The sequence below is a fragment of the Lagopus leucura genome, unplaced genomic scaffold (assembly GCF_019238085.1).
Source record: "Lagopus leucura isolate 7727_CA_CO unplaced genomic scaffold, USGS_WTPT01 Super-Scaffold_100002, whole genome shotgun sequence".
Taxonomy (NCBI): domain Eukaryota; kingdom Metazoa; phylum Chordata; class Aves; order Galliformes; family Phasianidae; genus Lagopus; species Lagopus leucura.
Window position 1 is genome coordinate 66,821,647 of NW_024962263.1, and position 19,462 is coordinate 66,841,108.

At 37.6% G+C, this 19,462-nt stretch overlaps 1 protein-coding gene across 1 annotated transcript; it reads left to right on the forward strand.

Annotated features, from left to right (window-relative positions):
- The first annotated feature begins 1,216 nt into the window (after window positions 1-1,216).
- Window positions 1,217-18,260, forward strand: CALB1 (calbindin 1). The gene is made up of 11 exons (XM_042869460.1): window positions 1,217-1,362; window positions 1,617-1,693; window positions 6,544-6,618; window positions 10,718-10,801; window positions 10,883-10,939; window positions 13,480-13,557; window positions 15,933-15,988; window positions 16,071-16,110; window positions 16,199-16,252; window positions 16,378-16,449; window positions 16,858-18,260. The coding sequence occupies exons 1-11, from the start codon at window positions 1,281-1,283 to the stop codon at window positions 16,969-16,971; spliced, it is 789 nt and encodes a 262-aa protein (XP_042725394.1). The 5' UTR covers window positions 1,217-1,280; the 3' UTR covers window positions 16,972-18,260.
- The last annotated feature ends 1,202 nt before the right edge of the window (window positions 18,261-19,462 follow it).

Below are 19,462 nucleotides of genomic sequence, written 5' to 3' on the forward strand. Positions count from 1 at the left end.
TGATTACTTAATTGCTATGCCCACACCTTGTTCCATAATGCATACAAGATTTCAGCCACCCAATCTACTGAAATCTCTCTCAGGACATGTCAGACTTTAACTAAGCATCCTCCTCTCATCCTGCTGGGTTATTCATTCCCCTTGGCTTTTTGCCATCTTCTGTTATGCATTATCCCATCAATTTTGGTCCTCACATTACATATGAGACTTAACATACTACTTACTGCTGCTTATGTCGGTTACTTAACACAAGGAGATTCCCAAGCTTCCCAGCTGTTCTCATCCCCCATCTTAACTGTACTACCTATGGTATTTGGCAATGTTCTGTCAGCCAACCCTCTTGGCCATTCAACTCTGCTAACTCAATGTAGCGTGCGAGGGACATTGTAGGAGAAAGAAAGGCAGGTTTAGCATCTAAGAGCACCCAAGTAAATCTAAAGACTGAAATGATCCATCCCAAAGGGAACCTAATCATTATTACTGGTCGAACACCATGCTATCCTGTGATAGAAGGAAGATCTTTGATAAGTTACTCCGTCTCCTCACGCCAATCTACTGCTAGAGGAGGGTAAATATTCAAAGATTGTGTACCAAAATAACTCTCTTAGCATTTAGAAGAGGCTGTGGTAGCATCTGCTGTGAGAAAGAGTAAGGTTATGTGGTATTCCATTCCTACCTGCTAGGATGACATTAGGACCAAATATTTAAATACACCATCTCTGTTCCCAGGCTATGGAGCCAAAAATGGTGTGATCAAAGCAGATTCCTTGCTTCCACATACTGTTTCATGTGGGTTTTTTTGTTGTACTGGGACATCCTGCAGGGCTCGGACACACAGGACTCTTACCCAGGCAGAAGCCCAGCGGCTGAACAGGGAGATCCTCTGCACCTCATGAGCACTCTACCACGGTGAGGGGCCCATAACAACTTCTTTCTCTGCTCGGGGGCCCCAAACGAGTACCCCTCACCTCGCACTGAGAGGCAGCTGCCCGGGGGCAGGGATGATTGGCGAGAACTCGGGGCCCCTGCCGCCGGCGGGAGAACTCCGGCTACCCCCGCCCAGGGCGGGAGGCAGCGCCGAGGCCCACGGAGAGGGAGGGGAGCGCTGGGGGGGGAGTGGCCGTGCCGGGCCAGCCCCATAAATAGCCCTCGGCGGGGCGGCGGCGGGAGGAGCCCTCGGAGTCGTCGCCGCCGCAGCCGCCGCCGCCGTCGCCGCTCCGGCAGCGGGCACAGTCAGCACCGCGGACAGCGCCCCCACTGAGCCCCTCCGCACCCCCACCATGACGGCGGAGGCGCACCTGCAGGGCGTGGAGATCTCGGCCGCCCAGTTCTTCGAGATCTGGCACCACTACGACTCCGACGGTGACTCCTTTCCCCTTCCCGGGTTGGCGGGGGGCGGCCGGCGGGGGGTGTGCGAGGGGGAGGCTGGGGGTCCCACCATTCCCTGGCCGCCATCCCGCAGCTGGCACGACCGCACGGCTGGGGTTGAGGTCGGGCGAGGAGTGCGGGAGCAGCTCCGCAGGGAGAACGCGGGCTAGAGACATCCCTGGCAGCGCTGAAGAGCGGAGAGAGTTTGGAGGGAGCGGTGACCACAAGCGTAACTCTTTTTGTTGTAGGCAATGGGTACATGGATGGGAAGGAGCTACAAAACTTCATCCAGGAGCTGCAGCAGGCGCGGAAGAAGGCAGGCTTGGTAGGTTAACCTTTTGCCCCACTTTTTCCATCCCCTCTGGGAAAGAAGAGTTTTCTTGAGCAAACCCCAGTGCCTTTGTTCCTTCTGTTCCTTGTTGCTTTCACACAGTTCATCCAGTAGCCTCACGAGGCAGAGAAGTAGATGGGTTAGAAATAAGCAGGTTTTAAATGAAACATGCCCTCTGATTTGGAAGGGTGGTGTCAGGGGTGTCCATTCAGCTGGAGAGCAGGTCTTGTTCACATCTCACCAGTCTGTGAGCTGGTACTTCTCAAAGGGCTTAACAAGAAAAGTCAGAAATGCATGGACATTATCCTTTTGTCATGGGTGGACTTTGTCGTGTTGCAACCTGATCCAGATATGCACTGATACTTAAAAAAATAAATAAATTTATTTTAAAAAGAGAGAGAAAATAGAAAAGAAAACCCAACTCTTCAAGTTAGTTGGGCTCTTTTAATATCATGCTTAATGGACAGTATGGGCTGAAATGCATTCCTGCCCCTTGGTGGTCAGTAAATAGATCTGCAGATGACTGCTAAACACTTTTTGCCCTTTGCCAATGTTGCACACCAGGAATATGAGTACCAAAGCCTGGTAGTTCAGATTCCTAGCAGAGACATCAACGTTTTTGATGCTGTTGTCAAATGCCAGCTATTAATTTTTTAATTACAAATTTCCTCCAAATTATTCCCACTTGGGGAAAAAAAAGAAAAAAAAAAGAGAGAGTGGAGAGAAGGACAGAGGGAGAAAGAGAGAGGAACGGTTCCATGAAAAGATCTGAATTTAAATAGCAATGAATCTTTTTAACAAATAAATTATGGGTCATCAGTTTCTAAAACAGGCTACTTAGCACCATGTTCAAATATATAACATTACCAAGTCTACTGAAGTCAATCTATGCTAAAACACTTTCAAAGTAACAGAAAGGAAAAAAAAATAGCCAATTAGCATGTGTGCTTTGTGGAAATAAGTTATTACTTAACATTAAAAACAAAACAAAACAAACTCTGAACTGAGCAATAACCTTTCTATAACTTACTTTAATATTGCTGTAGATTTTAGAAGCAAATTAAAAAAAAAAAGAAAAAAAAAACAACAATCATACTCTTAAATTTTGTGGAAAATCTTCTTGTGGTTAGCTTCTTAGTAATTCTATGAGTGCAGACTTCACACACTTGAAAATCTGTCTCCCAGCAATGCCTCATTTTTAAGTCTTAGTATCAGTCAATTCTTATAGCAATTGCTGTAGACATTCATTTTCATGAGTGTTAATAAGAACAAACTAAAATTTCAAAAAGCCTCAAAAACCCATACAGAAAATTGGTTTTCAGAGGGAATAGGTGGTTTTGTTCTTTCTTTTTTTGCACAGAAAAAACTAAGTACAACTTCTGTGCCTGTCAGATATTATAACAGAAAATATCTCTTTTCTGTAGAGAAGTGAAGGAAACTCCTGTTTGTTTGTTAGAAAGAAGATACTAAAGCCTGTTTATATTTAGTATCAATGACATTGTCAGTAGAAGTGCTGACGATATTTAGGAATTTGAAAAATGAATTAGAAGCTTGAAGGAAAAACGCTAGTTACTTCAAAATCAGAATCTTTTCTCTCTCAAAAGAAGTGTGCATCTCTTAAAAATAGAGCTTGCTCAAAGTAACACAGAAGAACTTTGCAGAACTGTTCTTATCTGCTACACTTCATCATTCATTCTATTTTTTGAGTAACCTTTCCTTGTATCTCACACTCTGTTTTGAAAACACTCAGGAGCTTAATTAAGCTTTCTTTTGCCATTTCTCTGAATCAAGCCTGGTTTTGGGGTGTTCTTTTGAGAAGAGCAATTCACGGTAGCAACATCAAATTTGGTACATGGTTTATTGACTCTGCCTTTGGTAGATGTTATCTTGACCTCTGAATTTTTTTTCTGGATTATGGATGTATATGTCATTTCAGCTGTCAAATCTAAGCTGATTCTTGGATTTGAAGGTTCATTTCTTTACAAGGAGAGTGGTTTTCTTTACAAGGAGAGTGGTTAGGCCCTGGAACGGGCTGCCCAGGGAGGTTGTGGATGCCCCGTCCTTGGACGTGTTTAAGGCCAGGTTGGACGGGGTCCTGGGCAGCCTGATCTAAATGTGTATGTTTGGTGGCCCTGCTAGGCAGGGGGGTTGGAACTACATGATCCTTGAGGTCCCTTCCAACCCGGGTGATTCTGTGATTCTGTGATTCTGTGATTCTGTTCATTTGCCAAACAAGCATCTCATTAGTTCAAGTCTTGTCTCGTGGGATGCTAATTCAGTAGCTTTAAATTTCTTTTCTTTTGCCAGAAGGGACACATTGAGAAACTAGTGTAAGTTATATGTCATTTCCTCATCTGTCCTTCCCTTAACATGCCAAAGCTTCCTTGTCATCATTAACTTTTGCATTTCAAGTCACTTTCCTGCTCACTATTTTTGAAATATTCAATTATGCATTCTTCATAGCTGGATTTTACATCAGTCATGCCGTATGCATTAAAGAATCACATTGATTCTGTCACTGAATAGGATGGTTTAAGATTTCTAAGTATTATTCCCAGCTACAGAGAGCTGTTCTAATTATGTTCTAATTCTAATCTTTTTATTAATCCACACAATAAGCCTGTACTACTTTCACAGTTGCTTTTCCTAAGATGGAGCAATAGCATGCAGCTTGGTTGCTGTTAGCCCCATTGCTGGAACTGCCAGTGCTCCATAGGATAGACGTGTACTGGGTTTAAGGGCCTGGGCTTTTCTCTGGTCACACTATGTGTTTTCACTTCATGCATTGTGATAGATAGTGATTTGATCTGGCATACTTTCAGACATTATGAAAGAACTGACAGTTTTTTAAAGATAAAAACTGTATAAATGTATAGACAGAGCTTCCATTTGCTGTGCCCTACTTTTTATGCAATACGTTCTCTAAGTGTGCAAGTTACGAGAAGAACCTGTGGAGTGTAAATGAGTGACACAGAGGTCAGTAGAGTGGATCTTGGAAAGTTACTCCACATTTGTTAACTCACTTGCTCTGCATATACAGATGAGGAAAGTATTTCTCAATATTCCAATATTAATTCCAATATTTAATAGATGTTTATCAATGCAGTCATGTAAGCGCTTCTGTAGTGCCATCTATCCTTACATTTCAAAAATCATCCCAAAACAGAGCTGTTTTTTCTACAACTCCTCTTGGTTGAGTAAGTGACTCTTAAGCTTTAGGAGGGGAGATGAAGGTGCGAAGTTTCTTAATTTCAAGCATTAAGCAACTACACTTGATAAAGTTTAAACAAGTTTTTTGACTGAACATGTGTTTGAATAACATGACTTGTCAGCTACCTCAGAAGCAGCTGAAGTGAGCACCAAGAAAAAGAAAAAAGACTCTTTCTGGACTATGTACTAGGATGAGCATCCTGTTTCATGTAGCCTCTAAGCAGCTATGTCTCCTTTAGTGGCTGACCACTGTTTGGCACTGTGGAGGTGATACTAGAAGAATTAGCAAAATATTTAACAAGGACTAATTAAAATCCAGGTGTCTAAATTCTCCATTCCAACTGCTAAACAAATCTGTGCCCACTTTGGGATCATTAGATGAGAGGTGACATTGAACTGCACTGTATTAATAACTACATCTCTAATTAAAGCTGTGGCAAATTACTAACCTGCCATGGATGACTTTGACATAAATAGGATACTAGGCCACGATTGTATCATCTATAAAGAACTGACATTTAAGTTAACATTTGAAGTTGAAATTTGGGACAAACTTCAACAGACTTTGTACAGCTGATAGTTCCCATGTCTCCAGTGAGAAATTCACCTAGGTCCTGTATAATCAGTACTATTATAGCAACTAAAACTTTAATTTCTAATGACAGCTATATCTTCATCTATAAGCATAGAATTTTCCATTAGTTTAATATAGCTGTAGTCCTGATTCTTGCTGCATGGTTTTACTGTCTCGGTCTGATAAGAAATAGAAGGAGAAATAGAAGTTTAATCAGTAATGAAAGTTGATGGCAGCTCATAGCAAGGCAAAGCAAGTCCAGTTGAAGTGTTAAATCAGGTATATAAATATTCATCCTGAGGCTGGCACCTTTGCTGTAACTTAGGCTGAAGATAGTATTTGAGTACAAATGTATAGTAAGAGACATAATTTATACAAGAAACAATTATGCTGGCTTTGTTATGTCAGATTTAAGGTGCTGCTCAAAGCGTCTCTCTCCCAAGCCTTCTTTCTCTAAATTACAGCAGTGACATTTGGATTCTGTTTTCGTGATAACTATATACTTAACAGTGAGAAATATGATATTATGGTTAGTTCTTTTAGAGCTAAAATAGTATCCATTGTTCAGGTAAAACCAGCTCACAGATGAGGAAAGGCCATATTGGTATGCAGAGGTATTGTACTGAAATGTTTCTTATTTTGAAGGATTTTGCGCTGCCTTCAATTTAGTCATTTAATAATGAAAACTGAGAAAACAGATTAAGAATGAACTTCACTGTCATTCTCTTCAAACAGAAGAGCTGTTATATGTATCTTCCAACACATCTGTCTTCTCAGTTTCTTTATTCTGTAAACTAAAATAGGAGTTCTAAAAATTTAGAGACCAATCACTCACGTTGACTATAATATCACCCCTTAGGAAATACAACTTATCACAGTGATGTTATCTGTCCTAAAAAAATTACTCATTTTCACTTCAACTTGAGAAATCTAGCTATAATTAAGTGTGAATATTTAATCAAATGTAGTAAATTTATTGACAACTGATGGAATATTTAAGTACTTTGCATACATTTCTCTGCATCTGAAAAATATTGATTCTTTCATTATAACTTTACAGGACTTAACACCTGAAATGAAAGCATTCGTGGACCAGTATGGCAAGGCTACTGATGGAAAAATAGGAATTGTTGAGGTAAGATAGTTACCATAAAATAAATGACTAACACATTTACTTATAGAAAATACACTTAGCACAGAACAGTATGGGCATATTTGTAAATAGTTTGGATTTTTACTAAAACAGAAAATTTCTTTCTCTGAGAATCTTTAGTGTTTTTTTCACTAATCACTTTTCCTTACTCAAAAGCAAAATATTCCTTAGCCTTTGCCAGATATTTCACTACACTTCATTTAACTTTGCATACTTGATTCAGTATAAATAAGCATCAACACAATGCAGTTTTCCTGTAAAGCAGCTAAAAGCTCTATTTTAGAAATTTAAATTGTGAAAGGTAAATATGATTTATCTCTACATATGATTTTGAACTAACACTCCATCACCACTCCTGTAGTAAGGTAACTTGCAAGTGAATGTAATTGGGCAGTTGCTATAGGTAGTCAATGCACGTATATGGCAAAATAGGATGTTAATCATGGCAAACTTAAGCAGAATTTTAAGAGTAGTTGTAATCCAGCCTTTTCTTTAACCAAACCTGAGGCAGAATATTTCCATTCCTTTCTACCACTTTCTAAAGAGGACAAAGGTGCAGTCAGCCAATCTTTTCTACACTTGCAGACTCTCAACAATTGTATAATTTAGATGACTTTCTGGGAAGTAGGGAACCATTGTATTTTCTCATGCTTTCATTGTTCAGTGCTGCAAATCAGAAAGGAGAGTTCATTGGGTTACAGCTTGAGAAACCACTATTTCAAGCCTAAATCTACAACTCATTTATGTCACACTGAGTGCAGTAAAGACTGCAGTTTTATTATTAAATATGATTATTATTTTTTTCTGATAGTGTGAAATATGATCTAAGATAGCTAATTAAGAAACAGCTGAAAGCAAGCCAGGTCTGCAAAATTTCTACAGTGACCAACCCTGGGTCAGTAGCTATTTTTAAAATAGAAGACTGATTAGAGTCTGTAAAACTCAGTAGGATGTATCACTAGTGATATAATACATCATTTGAAGATATTTTTCCTCCTCAGTCATATATTTGAATTGAAAATACTTATGTATATGAAAACCTAGCTATGACTAAATTATGGAAACACAGTTTCTTTTACTTGCAGCTATAAGCAATTTTAAAATACATCTTTTGACAATACTTAGCATTACAAATTATTTTTGTGCTAACAACTGCTTATTCATTTATTATTGAATAATCCCACTTAATTCAGTACTTTTGAATTGTGTAATAGCAAGCATTATGCAAGAAGAATAAGTAGACAGTGCCTGCAGTGACTGTTGTTCTTTACTTAGGGAAGATAAAGGAGAGTTTTGCCTTTCAAGTTCTATTTCTGATTGTACTATTGACTTAATGCGTAAAGGTGAGCAAATCCCACAGGGCCTAATATGGTAAGGTGCTTACCACCTCCAGTGAGCTGCCAAGCATACTCAGCATCCACTGAAGCCACTGAATAATGACAGCACTCAGTCCAGTGACTGAAGGGACTCTCCCTTAATATAGCAGTTTCCTAACCCAAGATCTATATTTTATTTCACTGACATCAGCACGAAGCTTGATTTGGAAAGTGCTGATGGGACTCAGCCTAAGTTTTACAAGCAGTATGATTTTAAAGTTGGTATTTGAACTTGATTCTCCTTCCTTATAAATAAGAATGCCCAGTAATTCCAGATTGCTCCCAATTTACATAATACAGCAAACAGTTTTTTTTCTGAAATAAAGAAGTATGAATGTTGTTTAAAAAAATTTATATGTGAATGCATTTGGATTCCCAGCCATCAGACCAGATACCCCAGCAGCTGAAGGAAAATGTCTTTCACATAATGAGTTTTGTGGGCTGAGATAAAGAGGAGACCTGGGTGGCTTCATAGAGGAAGGAGTGGATTTTCAGTTTGGTGCTCAGATTAAATGTCAGCTTTGTCTTTGGAAGCACATTACACTTAGTCCTCTAGATTTTAGCCAACATTCACAAGCTAAATGCAGAGCCAGACCTCTATACTTGCTTATCATTTTGTAAGAGCCCTTTCTTTCACTTTTTGTGTTCATTCAGGCTAATGCTTGGACTAAAATGTAGATGTGGAACATGGATTTTTGAGACTCATGACAGTAGTAATTCCACATTCACATCCTTTGACAATTGCTTCTGCCATAAAAATAACTACTGACTACTATAAACGATTTTTACTCCCATTCTCCATTATAGGATTTTGAGAAGAAAATTCGCTGAATTATACAAAAGGAATCTTAATTACCGACATTTATTTAAAGAATGATTTCTAGAAAATAGTTCTTATATTGTCTTAATAACTGAGAGTATTTTTTCCTGCTAGGTAGCGTATAAAGATCTACCTCAGTCTGCAGCTGAGTAGGGAGAGTTAAGTCGAGCCTGGGCTTTGATGTTGTCCTCACTTACTCATGAAAGCAGTAGGGTGCACAGAAGCACTAAGTTGCTATTGCTATTTGTGCCTCATACACAGTTTGGTACTGCTAGTAAGCTGTTCATGATTCTTTGGAAAGGTCCCATTGTGATAAGCAATCTCTTCCCCAGACTGTTTTTTTTTATCAATTCTTCCATTCAGTGTTTGCTGTTGAGCAGCACAGCTGATCTACTCCAAAAGTCAGAGCTTCCTCTCATGGGAGAAATAAGGAAAATTTTCCATAAACTGGTACTAAATTCCACACATTTAGCTGCTACACCTATATGAATGCATACTTATCCACACATTATTTGCTATTTATAAGGGAGTAGATTTCAAAAGCTGCTGACAAAAACACATTGTTTAAGTTGATTAGGTTTTCAATTCAGCCATTTAGCAAAAACACTCAAAACACTGATGCTTGGCAGTCTGTAATCAGTGGCTCTGTTCTGTAAGAAGAGTACTTTGACTTGTGTTTTCAGTTGTACAAGCACTTGATGAATATGACTGACTTCTTGAGCAGATAATTTTAGAGAAACTATGTTGTGCCTATGCAGTGACAGGGAGAGCTGAAGTCACCTACAGCACCATGGGAACCCCCAAAAAAACCTGAGCAGTTGGGTGATAGCACTAAATAAGGCAATAGCAAAGCAAGAAATCTGAGCACGTGAAATGAATGAAGCAAAAATGCGAATACAAATTTTAAGAGGGAGATACAGGAAGTCTGCAGATGTCATTTTTCATAAATAATGCAGCTAAGATATCTTTCTTTCCCTGTTTTCTCTTCCTAGTAAGCACAGCTGGTCTATTCTTCAAGTTAAAAGTTTTCTCTAATCAAAAAATATTTCATACATTTTAAGAACAGAAAAAGAAATATTGGGCTTTTGTTAAAAACAAATCATGATTTTACTTTAAATTATATAGCATACTCTCCATCTTCTACATTTGTCACTTGTCAAAATTGAGTTATAGTAAATGAACATTTTCAAAAAATCAGTACAATAATGTCTGATTTTAAAAAAGCCTTTTGTAACGCAGACATTGGAAAAAAACACCACCCCTGATTCTGTAGGGCTAAAAGTAGTTTTGATTTCCTTCTGATAGTTATAGCTCTTCTTGAACATGTTTCTGTATCTGACAAATGACAGCTAGTTGCCATTTCCTTGCCCTACCAACCTTTGTATACTCTCTTTTTTTTTTTTTTTCTGGTTTATTTTTCTCCTTTCCTTACACACATGTTCTTGCCTCTTCTTCCTCATATTCGGTATCTATTAGTGATTTTTCTTCCTCATTTTCTTAATTTTCATGGTCCTTCAAACTCATCCATTAAATATCTTTGTTTCATGCTTTCCCTTTCTCACTGATTGTGAGGTTTACCACAGATCCTGACTTTGAATAGGTCAATTTTTTCCTTTTTCCTTCAGTAAACTGCTGTTTCATTGCCTTACCTCAGTCCTCACTTCTGTTTGACTTGGATGAATATGGAAAAGCTGCAAGCCAGAAGCCTTTCAGAGGCATCATCCTGATGTTTGGGCTTATGGGATGAAGGTTCTTGTGAGGGTATACTAAGACAGTAGGACCATGCAGAATTTCACACGCTTTTAAAAGTGCCATACTCATTCAAAAGCTCATCTGGCCTAATGGAAAATCAGAACTTAATTTAATTTTTTAAAATCTGTCACAGCTTGCTCAGGTGTTGCCGACGGAGGAGAATTTCCTGTTGTTCTTTAGGTGCCAGCAGCTAAAGTCGAGTGAAGATTTCATGCAGGTACACTGTGAAATTTTTCCTTCTGTAAAGTCATCCGAGACCTGATTGCCATAAATTCATTATCAAATCATCTGATTGCAGACATGGAGAAAATATGACAGTGACCACAGTGGCTTCATTGATTCTGAGGAACTTAAGGTAAGCCGATACTAATGAGTGTGCACAAAATGAGATTCGAGATTGGATTATGGACACTGGATCTGTTTGTTCGTACTCACTGGTGCATATTTTTGCATTTCAGACACGACTGAAAGCAATATGATTAGATGGTGTTTTTATCACCAGTAAATCATTTAAAGTGCATCTCTAATCTGATAAATGTTTCTAAAAATGTGGTTTAACTCAGATGAATATTTGTCTCGAGCGACTTGAGATGGCTGATGCTCTCACTGAGAAGTAGGAAAGATTATTTCTGCCCTGGGAAACCAGACAGTCCTGTGTAAGACACACTGTTCTTCTCAGAGGCTGTTTAGGGTAGAGGCTGATTTTGTGATGTTGTTTGTTTTGTGTGTGTTTTTGTTTTCCTATGGGCATAATTACTATTAATCATTATCCTACTGGGCTGCTTGTGCTCTCTCAAGTATCATCAACTTGTTCAGTTTCCACTGCACTACTGTTAACACAGCTGGAATTGTCTTGCCCATGCTCAGCTAACTTGGTGGGAGGTATCTATCAGTTTTAAAATGCATAAAAAGGGCAGAATCATTCCACTAATCATCTCAGTCTTAGAGAATTAACAAAACTTGAAACTAGAATGATTTACTCTTGTCATAAAACTAACATAAATTTGTAGGTGCTGAATCATTGTTGCAGGATCACAGAATGGCTGAAGCTGGCAGGGCTGTCTGGGTCCATCTGGCCCACCCGTGCTCCAGCAGAGACACCCAGAGCAGGGGGCCCAGGCCCATGGCCAGGTGGCTTCTGAAGGTGTCCAGGGAGGATTACCCACAGCCTCTGGGCAACCTGTGCCAGTGCTCCAGCACCGCCCAGCACAGAAGTTCTACCTGCTGCCCAGAGGGACCTCCTGTGCTCCAATTTGTGCCCATTGCCTCTTGTCCTCTTTGCACCTTTCCTTCACATATTTATAGACACTGATGAAATTCCCCTGTGTCTCCTCTTCTTCAGGCTGAATAATTTGAGCTCTCTCAGCCTTTCCCCATTGGAGAGCTGCCATATACAGCAGACTGAGTAGAAAGGAGCTTTTTTCCACCTTTCGGTTGCTGCAGATTATATTCAGAGAAGTCAAAACCTTTCGTAGTAAGAGACTTAGCAGTGTCTATCCATCTAGTTTGGACTATTTTTTTCAATTTATTCCTTTTCCTTTTCCCTTCTTTGAATTTTGTACGTGTATGGCACTTACCAAGGAATCCTCCTCAATGTAGCCCGCAGACAGACAAGCCCATTCTTCTGCTGCCTGCTCACAGCACATTTATGTATCAGAAATTGTCACAAGCAGGAGGAGGCCAAACATGCAGCTGTTGATTACTCTCCAGTTGTTATACAGTTCTTTAAAGACTGTTGCCAGCTGCTATAATTTAAAATAGACTTTAAAAAGGCAGGGCTAATTTAGGAATAGTTGAAGAACTAAGAAATTTTAACTGAACCCCTAACGGTCCTATCTCTCAAGTGCTATGAGATCTCAGAGAAACAAGTCTCTGAAAATAAGACATAAATGTGAAATTTTAATTTTAGGAATAATTGATATTTTTTGCCATGCCCAAACATTTTGAATATTTGCTGTGTAAGGAATACACCTACTTAATTACTTTCAGCGAGCAATTTAGGTTGGAAATGAGCAAAACTTTCCATCAACAATTCTGGCAGTGGAATATGTTGTCTCAGGAGGAGTCAGACTCTCCATCACTGCATATTTGGAAATGGTTTGGTAACAGCTCAGATCAGACAGTGACAAAGGAAAGTTTAAGGGTAAATGATCTTGTCACAAGACATTCTGATGGACAGGTTAGCCCTATTTTCCATGAGAGCACATAAGATTAAACATATTTCTGTAGTAATGTACAAAGAGTACAGCTGAAATTTTGTAACAGTCTTGTAACAGAAATTTCAACCTCTGCATGGGTAGAATCGGTAGTATTTTTGTTAAGTAAAAATGGCTGTCATTCAAAATATCTGATTAGAAAGCCACAGGATGCTGCATCCAATTCTCATTAAAAAAAAACAACAAAAACTAGTGAAATTGGCCACACAGATTTAAAGTATGAGGCGAGAGGGAGTGACAAAGGTTAACATGTTCACTTCTAGCATCAGTTACTGCCATAGGCAAGGAGGAAAATGATTAATCATTGATCTTTTCTCTAAAATTGTTCCTGTGTTGGCATCCAAGTTTTCCAAGGAGTCTCAAGGTTAATTGGTTTAATTTACTGATAGAACTGATTATGAAGAGGTATGTCAAGCCATTTCTTCCAAATTCACATTACAACAAATGTCATACAATGTACAGCACTTTATGAAACTGTGTAGTATAGTTGAAATGATCATAAAGAAACTGTTACAGACATAACTGTTAATTGCTATGCCTTTTCTTACTTATTTTGAACTGCAACAATAAAAATTAAATTGGAAGTAGTATTTCCCATTACTTTAATTTGAAGTCAGCAAGTCAAGCATTTTATACCATAGATAAAAATTCACCTGTTACACTCTCTTTATTTCAACAGAGTTTCTTGAAAGATTTATTACAGAAAGCAAATAAGCAGATTGAAGACTCAAAGCTAACAGAATATACAGAAATAATGGTAAGAATCTATAAAGGCATATTTTGTCAAAACTGTGTTTAGCTTCAGCTGCTAGAAGGTTCCAAATTACTTGGGCCCCACTAAGTCATAATCAGGACAAATGAGGCTGCTGTGTCATTGCAGCGCTGAGATGACATCAAGCACTGCAAGTACCCCAGTAGCTGTGTAGTTTAGCTGTGTAGTTTTCAGAGCTGCTACAAAAAATGATCAGGAATTTTGAACCTTCATGGTGCTTATTAAACAGTAGATCCTGTCATAGTGTGGTGCAAAGAATGTTTTACTTCCCCATTCCGTTAGGGGTAAAATCAAAGTTAGGGATAAAATCAAAGACTTCAGAGTTCAAAGGAGAAAAACTCTGCTTGTCATAATTACATTATCATACTTTGATCAAATCAATTTGAGACTACTCTGTATATTTTCCCTGTTTGCAGTGTTTGTCTCTTGTCCTAAAAGCCATCAGTGCATGATGAATTCTTAATAGATTTACAAGCACCACACTCTTCTCACTTCCTGTGTGTAATTATAAAAGAATAATATTCTTAATATGCACTATAACCAAACTGTCATTTCTCTGGCCTTAAATCAACTATTTCCTTCGAGCATTCCTTCTATCCACCACTACTGTGCTACGTGGTATAGACCACTACTGGCATCTGAATGGAAATTTCAAGATGAAAAAGACTCAGAACTCTTGTTTTCATGAAATTTCTAACACTTTGGTACTTTGGTTTTCCTACTTTGGTTTCATCCCAAAATATTTTTAGCCATCAAAAACATGCTAGGTTTTTGATGCAAGCACTCGAAGTGGCCTGAAGTCAGAACGGTTGATCAAAACTTGTTTCTTTCCTGACAGAAGTCTGCTGGTTTGCTGTACAAGCCATTTACCTAAATCTACATTTAGCAATTGTCACTGTTTATTCCCCAGTGAAGATAAAACATATATCCTATTCATTTAGTTTTGGATCTTCGTATTAAAGTGCCTCTGCAGAGAGACACATTGACAAAGAATTAAGAGCAATAAGAAGGAACTAAAGCCAACACTTCCATAATCTCCCCAGAAACTCAGAACTATGACTGATGGAAAACACACAGCATCTAGAACCTGCAGGCAGGCACAGTTACTAACAACCTGTTAAAACAATTGACTTTACAGCTCCCACTGCTTACCTCCTCTAAATATAACTCCTTCATGTGAAATGCACACAAAGCAGATGCTTTTACACAAGGAAGGGAGGTGTTAGAAGGAGCTAGGGTGTTATACAGAAATGTTTATAGAATTGGTCTCTTTTCTGTTCTCCATTGCCATTCGCTGTATCTTAGAAAAATGAAAATGAGTCTTCTTTCATGGCATTTGAAAGGATGTTCACTTACCTTGATACGCAGCTCAACTTTTCCTCTTAGCTAAAAATTACATCTGGAATTACTGTGATTGAAAGTGATGGGATGAGTGTGGGTGGTGGTATTTGTTTTCAGTACAATGCCTAAAAATGCTTTGTACAGTTTGCTGCTTTTGTGTCTCTTATACAGCAAAGGCAAAATACTATTTGAAAGTAGAAAAACTATATAGACAGAAAAAATGGGAGAGGAAGTTCCATGCAGGGATAATATCTCCAGCTACTTCTAATAACAAATATATGCAGCAGGAGCTCATCTTTTCAAGGGCTAAATGGAAAGCACTCTCAAGCAATATGATGATTAAGAGTGATTAGAAGTAGTATTTGCCTATTTTGTCAAATTTTATATATTTTTATTCCTACAATTTGATTAGAATTATTTGCAGACACTTGATTTCCCATTTTTATACTACCAATAAAATGTCTACTGCACCTCTTCAGTCTTTTCTTGAAATATATCACAGAAAAAGAATGCAATCTTTACATATTTAAGCCCATCAGCCAATTGAATGAAATGTCTATAATTTCCTAAGAAATTGAATGTCTGGAATTCTGTTGAACTTTACCTGACTATTGTTCCAGCTCTATGAAGGGAGAATAATGATGCTATTATTATATGACATGAAGTAAAAAGTAAAATGTTATCATGTCAACATTTCTATCTTATAAATAATTCACGCACATTTCTTATATGGGACATTCATCACTCTAGGCAGGTTAAGACCTACCTTGGAGTAGGTTAATCAAAACTGTTCATCTGGTTCCTTATCAGGCTTTTGCAGTACAATTAATTACTATAAATTATTTCTTCCGCACATTAAAGACATGTATTACATGGTAAATGAGACAGTTAAAACCTGGGGCCATCACTTCAGTGTTAAACAAAGGCTAAATTTCATTAAGTTTGTTTTCCAAATAAGTGTTTTCTTTACTATGTTAATTAATTGCAATTAGTAATGTAAAAAACATGTACTCTTTCAGCTCAGGATGTTTGATGCAAACAATGATGGAAAGTTGGAGCTTACTGAACTAGCCAGGTATGCCTCCTGTCTCCTTTCAGAACAAATATTATATACTAATTACAGTAAATATGTTGACCTTTGTTTTTTATGTCCAAAGGCTACTCCCAGTACAGGAAAATTTTCTTATTAAATTTCAGGTAAGAATTCATTGTCTTATGGTTAAACTGTTAATATTACACATATTTAGTGTCATAAATGGATTTTTTTTTTCTTTTTGGTGTTTAGGGTGTCAAAATGTGTGCAAAAGAGTTCAATAAAGCCTTTGAGATGTATGATCAAGTAAGTCTTTAGAAAGCCTTTTTATTAATTGATTAGTTTAATGGCACTTGTTTTCAGAATTTGGGGAAAACCTCCTCTGAAAAGAAGAATAAATGCTTGATGTTCTCTTTAATGCTATTTTTCAGGATGGCAATGGATATATAGATGAAAATGAACTTGATGCACTACTGAAGGATCTCTGTGAAAAGAACAAAAAGGTAATCCCAGAGGGCTTTTTTCCCCTTAGAGATTAGATTTAATTTGGATTTTAAGGACACTTTAATCCACCCAATTAAGATAAATATAGAACTTCTAAGTCATAATTCCTGAAGTCAAGGCAAAACTAAAAATCTTGGCAGAAGTCATAGCAGTGTAAAGCCTTAAATTGTGATTACACAGCAACACTGTCAAAAGCTTGCTTATTAGGCATCAGCTAGCAGCAGTCTAACATATGCCTATAACATGGATCATGTAAATATACAACAACATTTTCAATGTGTTACTGTTAGAAAGGCTGAGAACATCTTTTATTTTTTTTTTCCCTCCTTATTTTCTGCTATTGGCAGCAAACTTGTTCATGCTGGTAACTAAACAGGATTATAAAGCATTATCTGTTCTTTAAATAGGAATTAGACATTAACAACCTTGCGACATACAAGAAAAGCATCATGGCCTTGTCTGATGGAGGAAAGCTTTACCGAGCAGAACTGGCTCTCATTCTTTGTGCTGAGGAAAATTAAAACTCTTCTCTCATGTCCACTTAACTAGTGATGTATTCTATCTACACGATAACTGTGCACTATAAGGGAGTAGGCTGTATTTTTAAACTGCATATAGAAAATTAACCAGGATGTGTGGCACATTCCTTTAAGTTTGTTTCTATAGTGTTTGTAATGTACAGTTTTTGTAACAATAAGATTGATAAAGAGAATGTCTATGTTTGGGCCAGTCTGTATATTCAAAAGAAACTAAAAAACACGTTGGGGTTGGATTTTTTTTTTTTTTTTTTTTTTTTTTGCTTTCATGAACATGCCTGAAAAAAAATTACACCTGCTGATGTTGTTGTGGTTACCATATCCTTTGACACTTGCAACATTTTTCCTTGTTGATCTACATAACAAAAGGTCTAGAAATTTCTCTTCCACTTACAACTACACGTTTGGGTTTTTTGTTTGGGTTGTTGTTTTTTTGTTTTTGTTTTGTTTTGTTTGTTTTGTTGTTTTTTTTTAATGTAAGATACAAATTCAGAAGAAATATGATTTAGGCTGGAAAAGGAAAAAGAAGTAGGCATGTCTACACTCCAAAAGTACACTCCAAGAAATATTTCCAGTTGTCAAACCACCACTTACAGGTCTGTGCTCTCTGCAGTTGAAAAACTACTCTTCTCATTATGAACTCCAAGTATATAGAGGAAGCATTTATCTGTGATAGATCTCCACACAGTAGTTGTCAAAAATATACTGTTCTCAATCTTGCTGTTTAACTTTACTGAATTTAAACATAGGCACTTCAGAAACAAATGCCTTTAATCTGTCTTGGAATCCTGATTAAATGACAGATAGCATAGTTAATACACAGATTAACATATGATATTATAAGTGTACCTTTCATGACTATTGCTGTGTCAGAGAATATGACAATCCATTTTCTAAACTATTTTCACATTTTGCAGGTTATATTATTCTAGTAAATTGCTGTTTTTACATCATATTCTGTGTAATCTATGATTAAATTTAATATCCTAAGACTATTGTTGTCTAGTTTGTCTCTCTCCTGGATGTTCTTTTCTGTACCATGTAAAGGACAAAACAATTATTTTGAAAAATTGTGCCTCCTTGGATCTTACACTGACTTATTAATCTGTAATAATACTAATAAAAGTTAACACTAAAATAAATATAAGGCCTAGTAAAGATTTTATAACAGTTTAGTAATTCAGTTTACCCATGCTCTGCTTTTTATTAAGCTAGAGAAGTATTTTTTTAAAATGTGAAATATAATATGGAACAAGCTCTTTCTTCTTCCTTTTTTTTTTTTTTTTTTTTTCCTTTTTTTTCTTTTTTGGCCTGGCTGTTTTACTTTACACCATCTTTGTACCAGCACCTCTATGAACATCCAGGCCAGTATATACTGGTGTAGGAAGGAAATTGGGCTGTGTCTTAAAGTTATTAAATCTGTGTTGCTTCCATACACAGAAAGCTGTTTCAGAAGCAGGTTAGAAGATTAGCTGATTAGTTTTATATAACTTCTCAAATGCATCTCTTACTTAACAAGCAGTAGGAAATGCATTTTATTTGAAATGTATCTCAAGCAATGAGGCGCAGATCCTCCAAGATTATTTTGGCACTCAAATCCAACTGAAATTAATCCGTGACCTCAGGTGAACTCAGGCAACTGAATGCCATATCAGAAACAGCCTTAGGGCCCCAGACTCCCTCAGCCTTGACATGTTATGGAGTGCAGGATGGGGCCTTGCTGAAGAAAGGCACAAAAACTGAAGTGAGATTAATTTAGCTCATTCCCATGGCTTTACTCCTACTCCACACAGTGATTTAACTTCTCACCTGCTTGTTCACTCTATGCAATGTGAAATACAATTGTATATGTAAAGTGAAGGAATAGTGAAAAGATTATCTGCCTATCAGTACAATAAATGATTGATATTGTTCATCTTGTGCAGTTGAAATCCTGAATTTTGCCTTATTTTAACATTTTAACAGTGTAAATGTTAAAAAAAAAAAAAATTGTATGCAAAATATGATGTAACATGACTGTTTGCTGAAAGCACTACAGTGAAAGATAAGGTAAAGCGTTTTGACAAAAAGTCATCACAGAAACTGAGATATGCGTTCCTGAGCATGAGCAAAGTTGCTTGTTCTGAAGCCATGCTGCTCCTACCACTGTTTGCAATTTTCTCCCTCCATACAACAAAGCTACCTGCAGAGCGAATGTTTCTTCCAGTATGTTCTCGTGAATAAAAGACAATGATTTAACAACACCATTCTAAAAAAGATGTCTATTCTACCAACGAACAGCTAAGTTTATAGCAAATACAACTAAGTCTGCTGTAAGATCTCCATGTTTTCAAATCTCTTCAGTGCTCCGGGACAGAGCTCTCAGAACTGCCAGGGTTGAGGCTGAACAAGGATTAGGTCAACAAGAGAGGCGACACTGAGAAAGACTGCAAGCTTCTTTCTTCTGGCAAGCATTCAGTAAAACAGATTTTCTAAT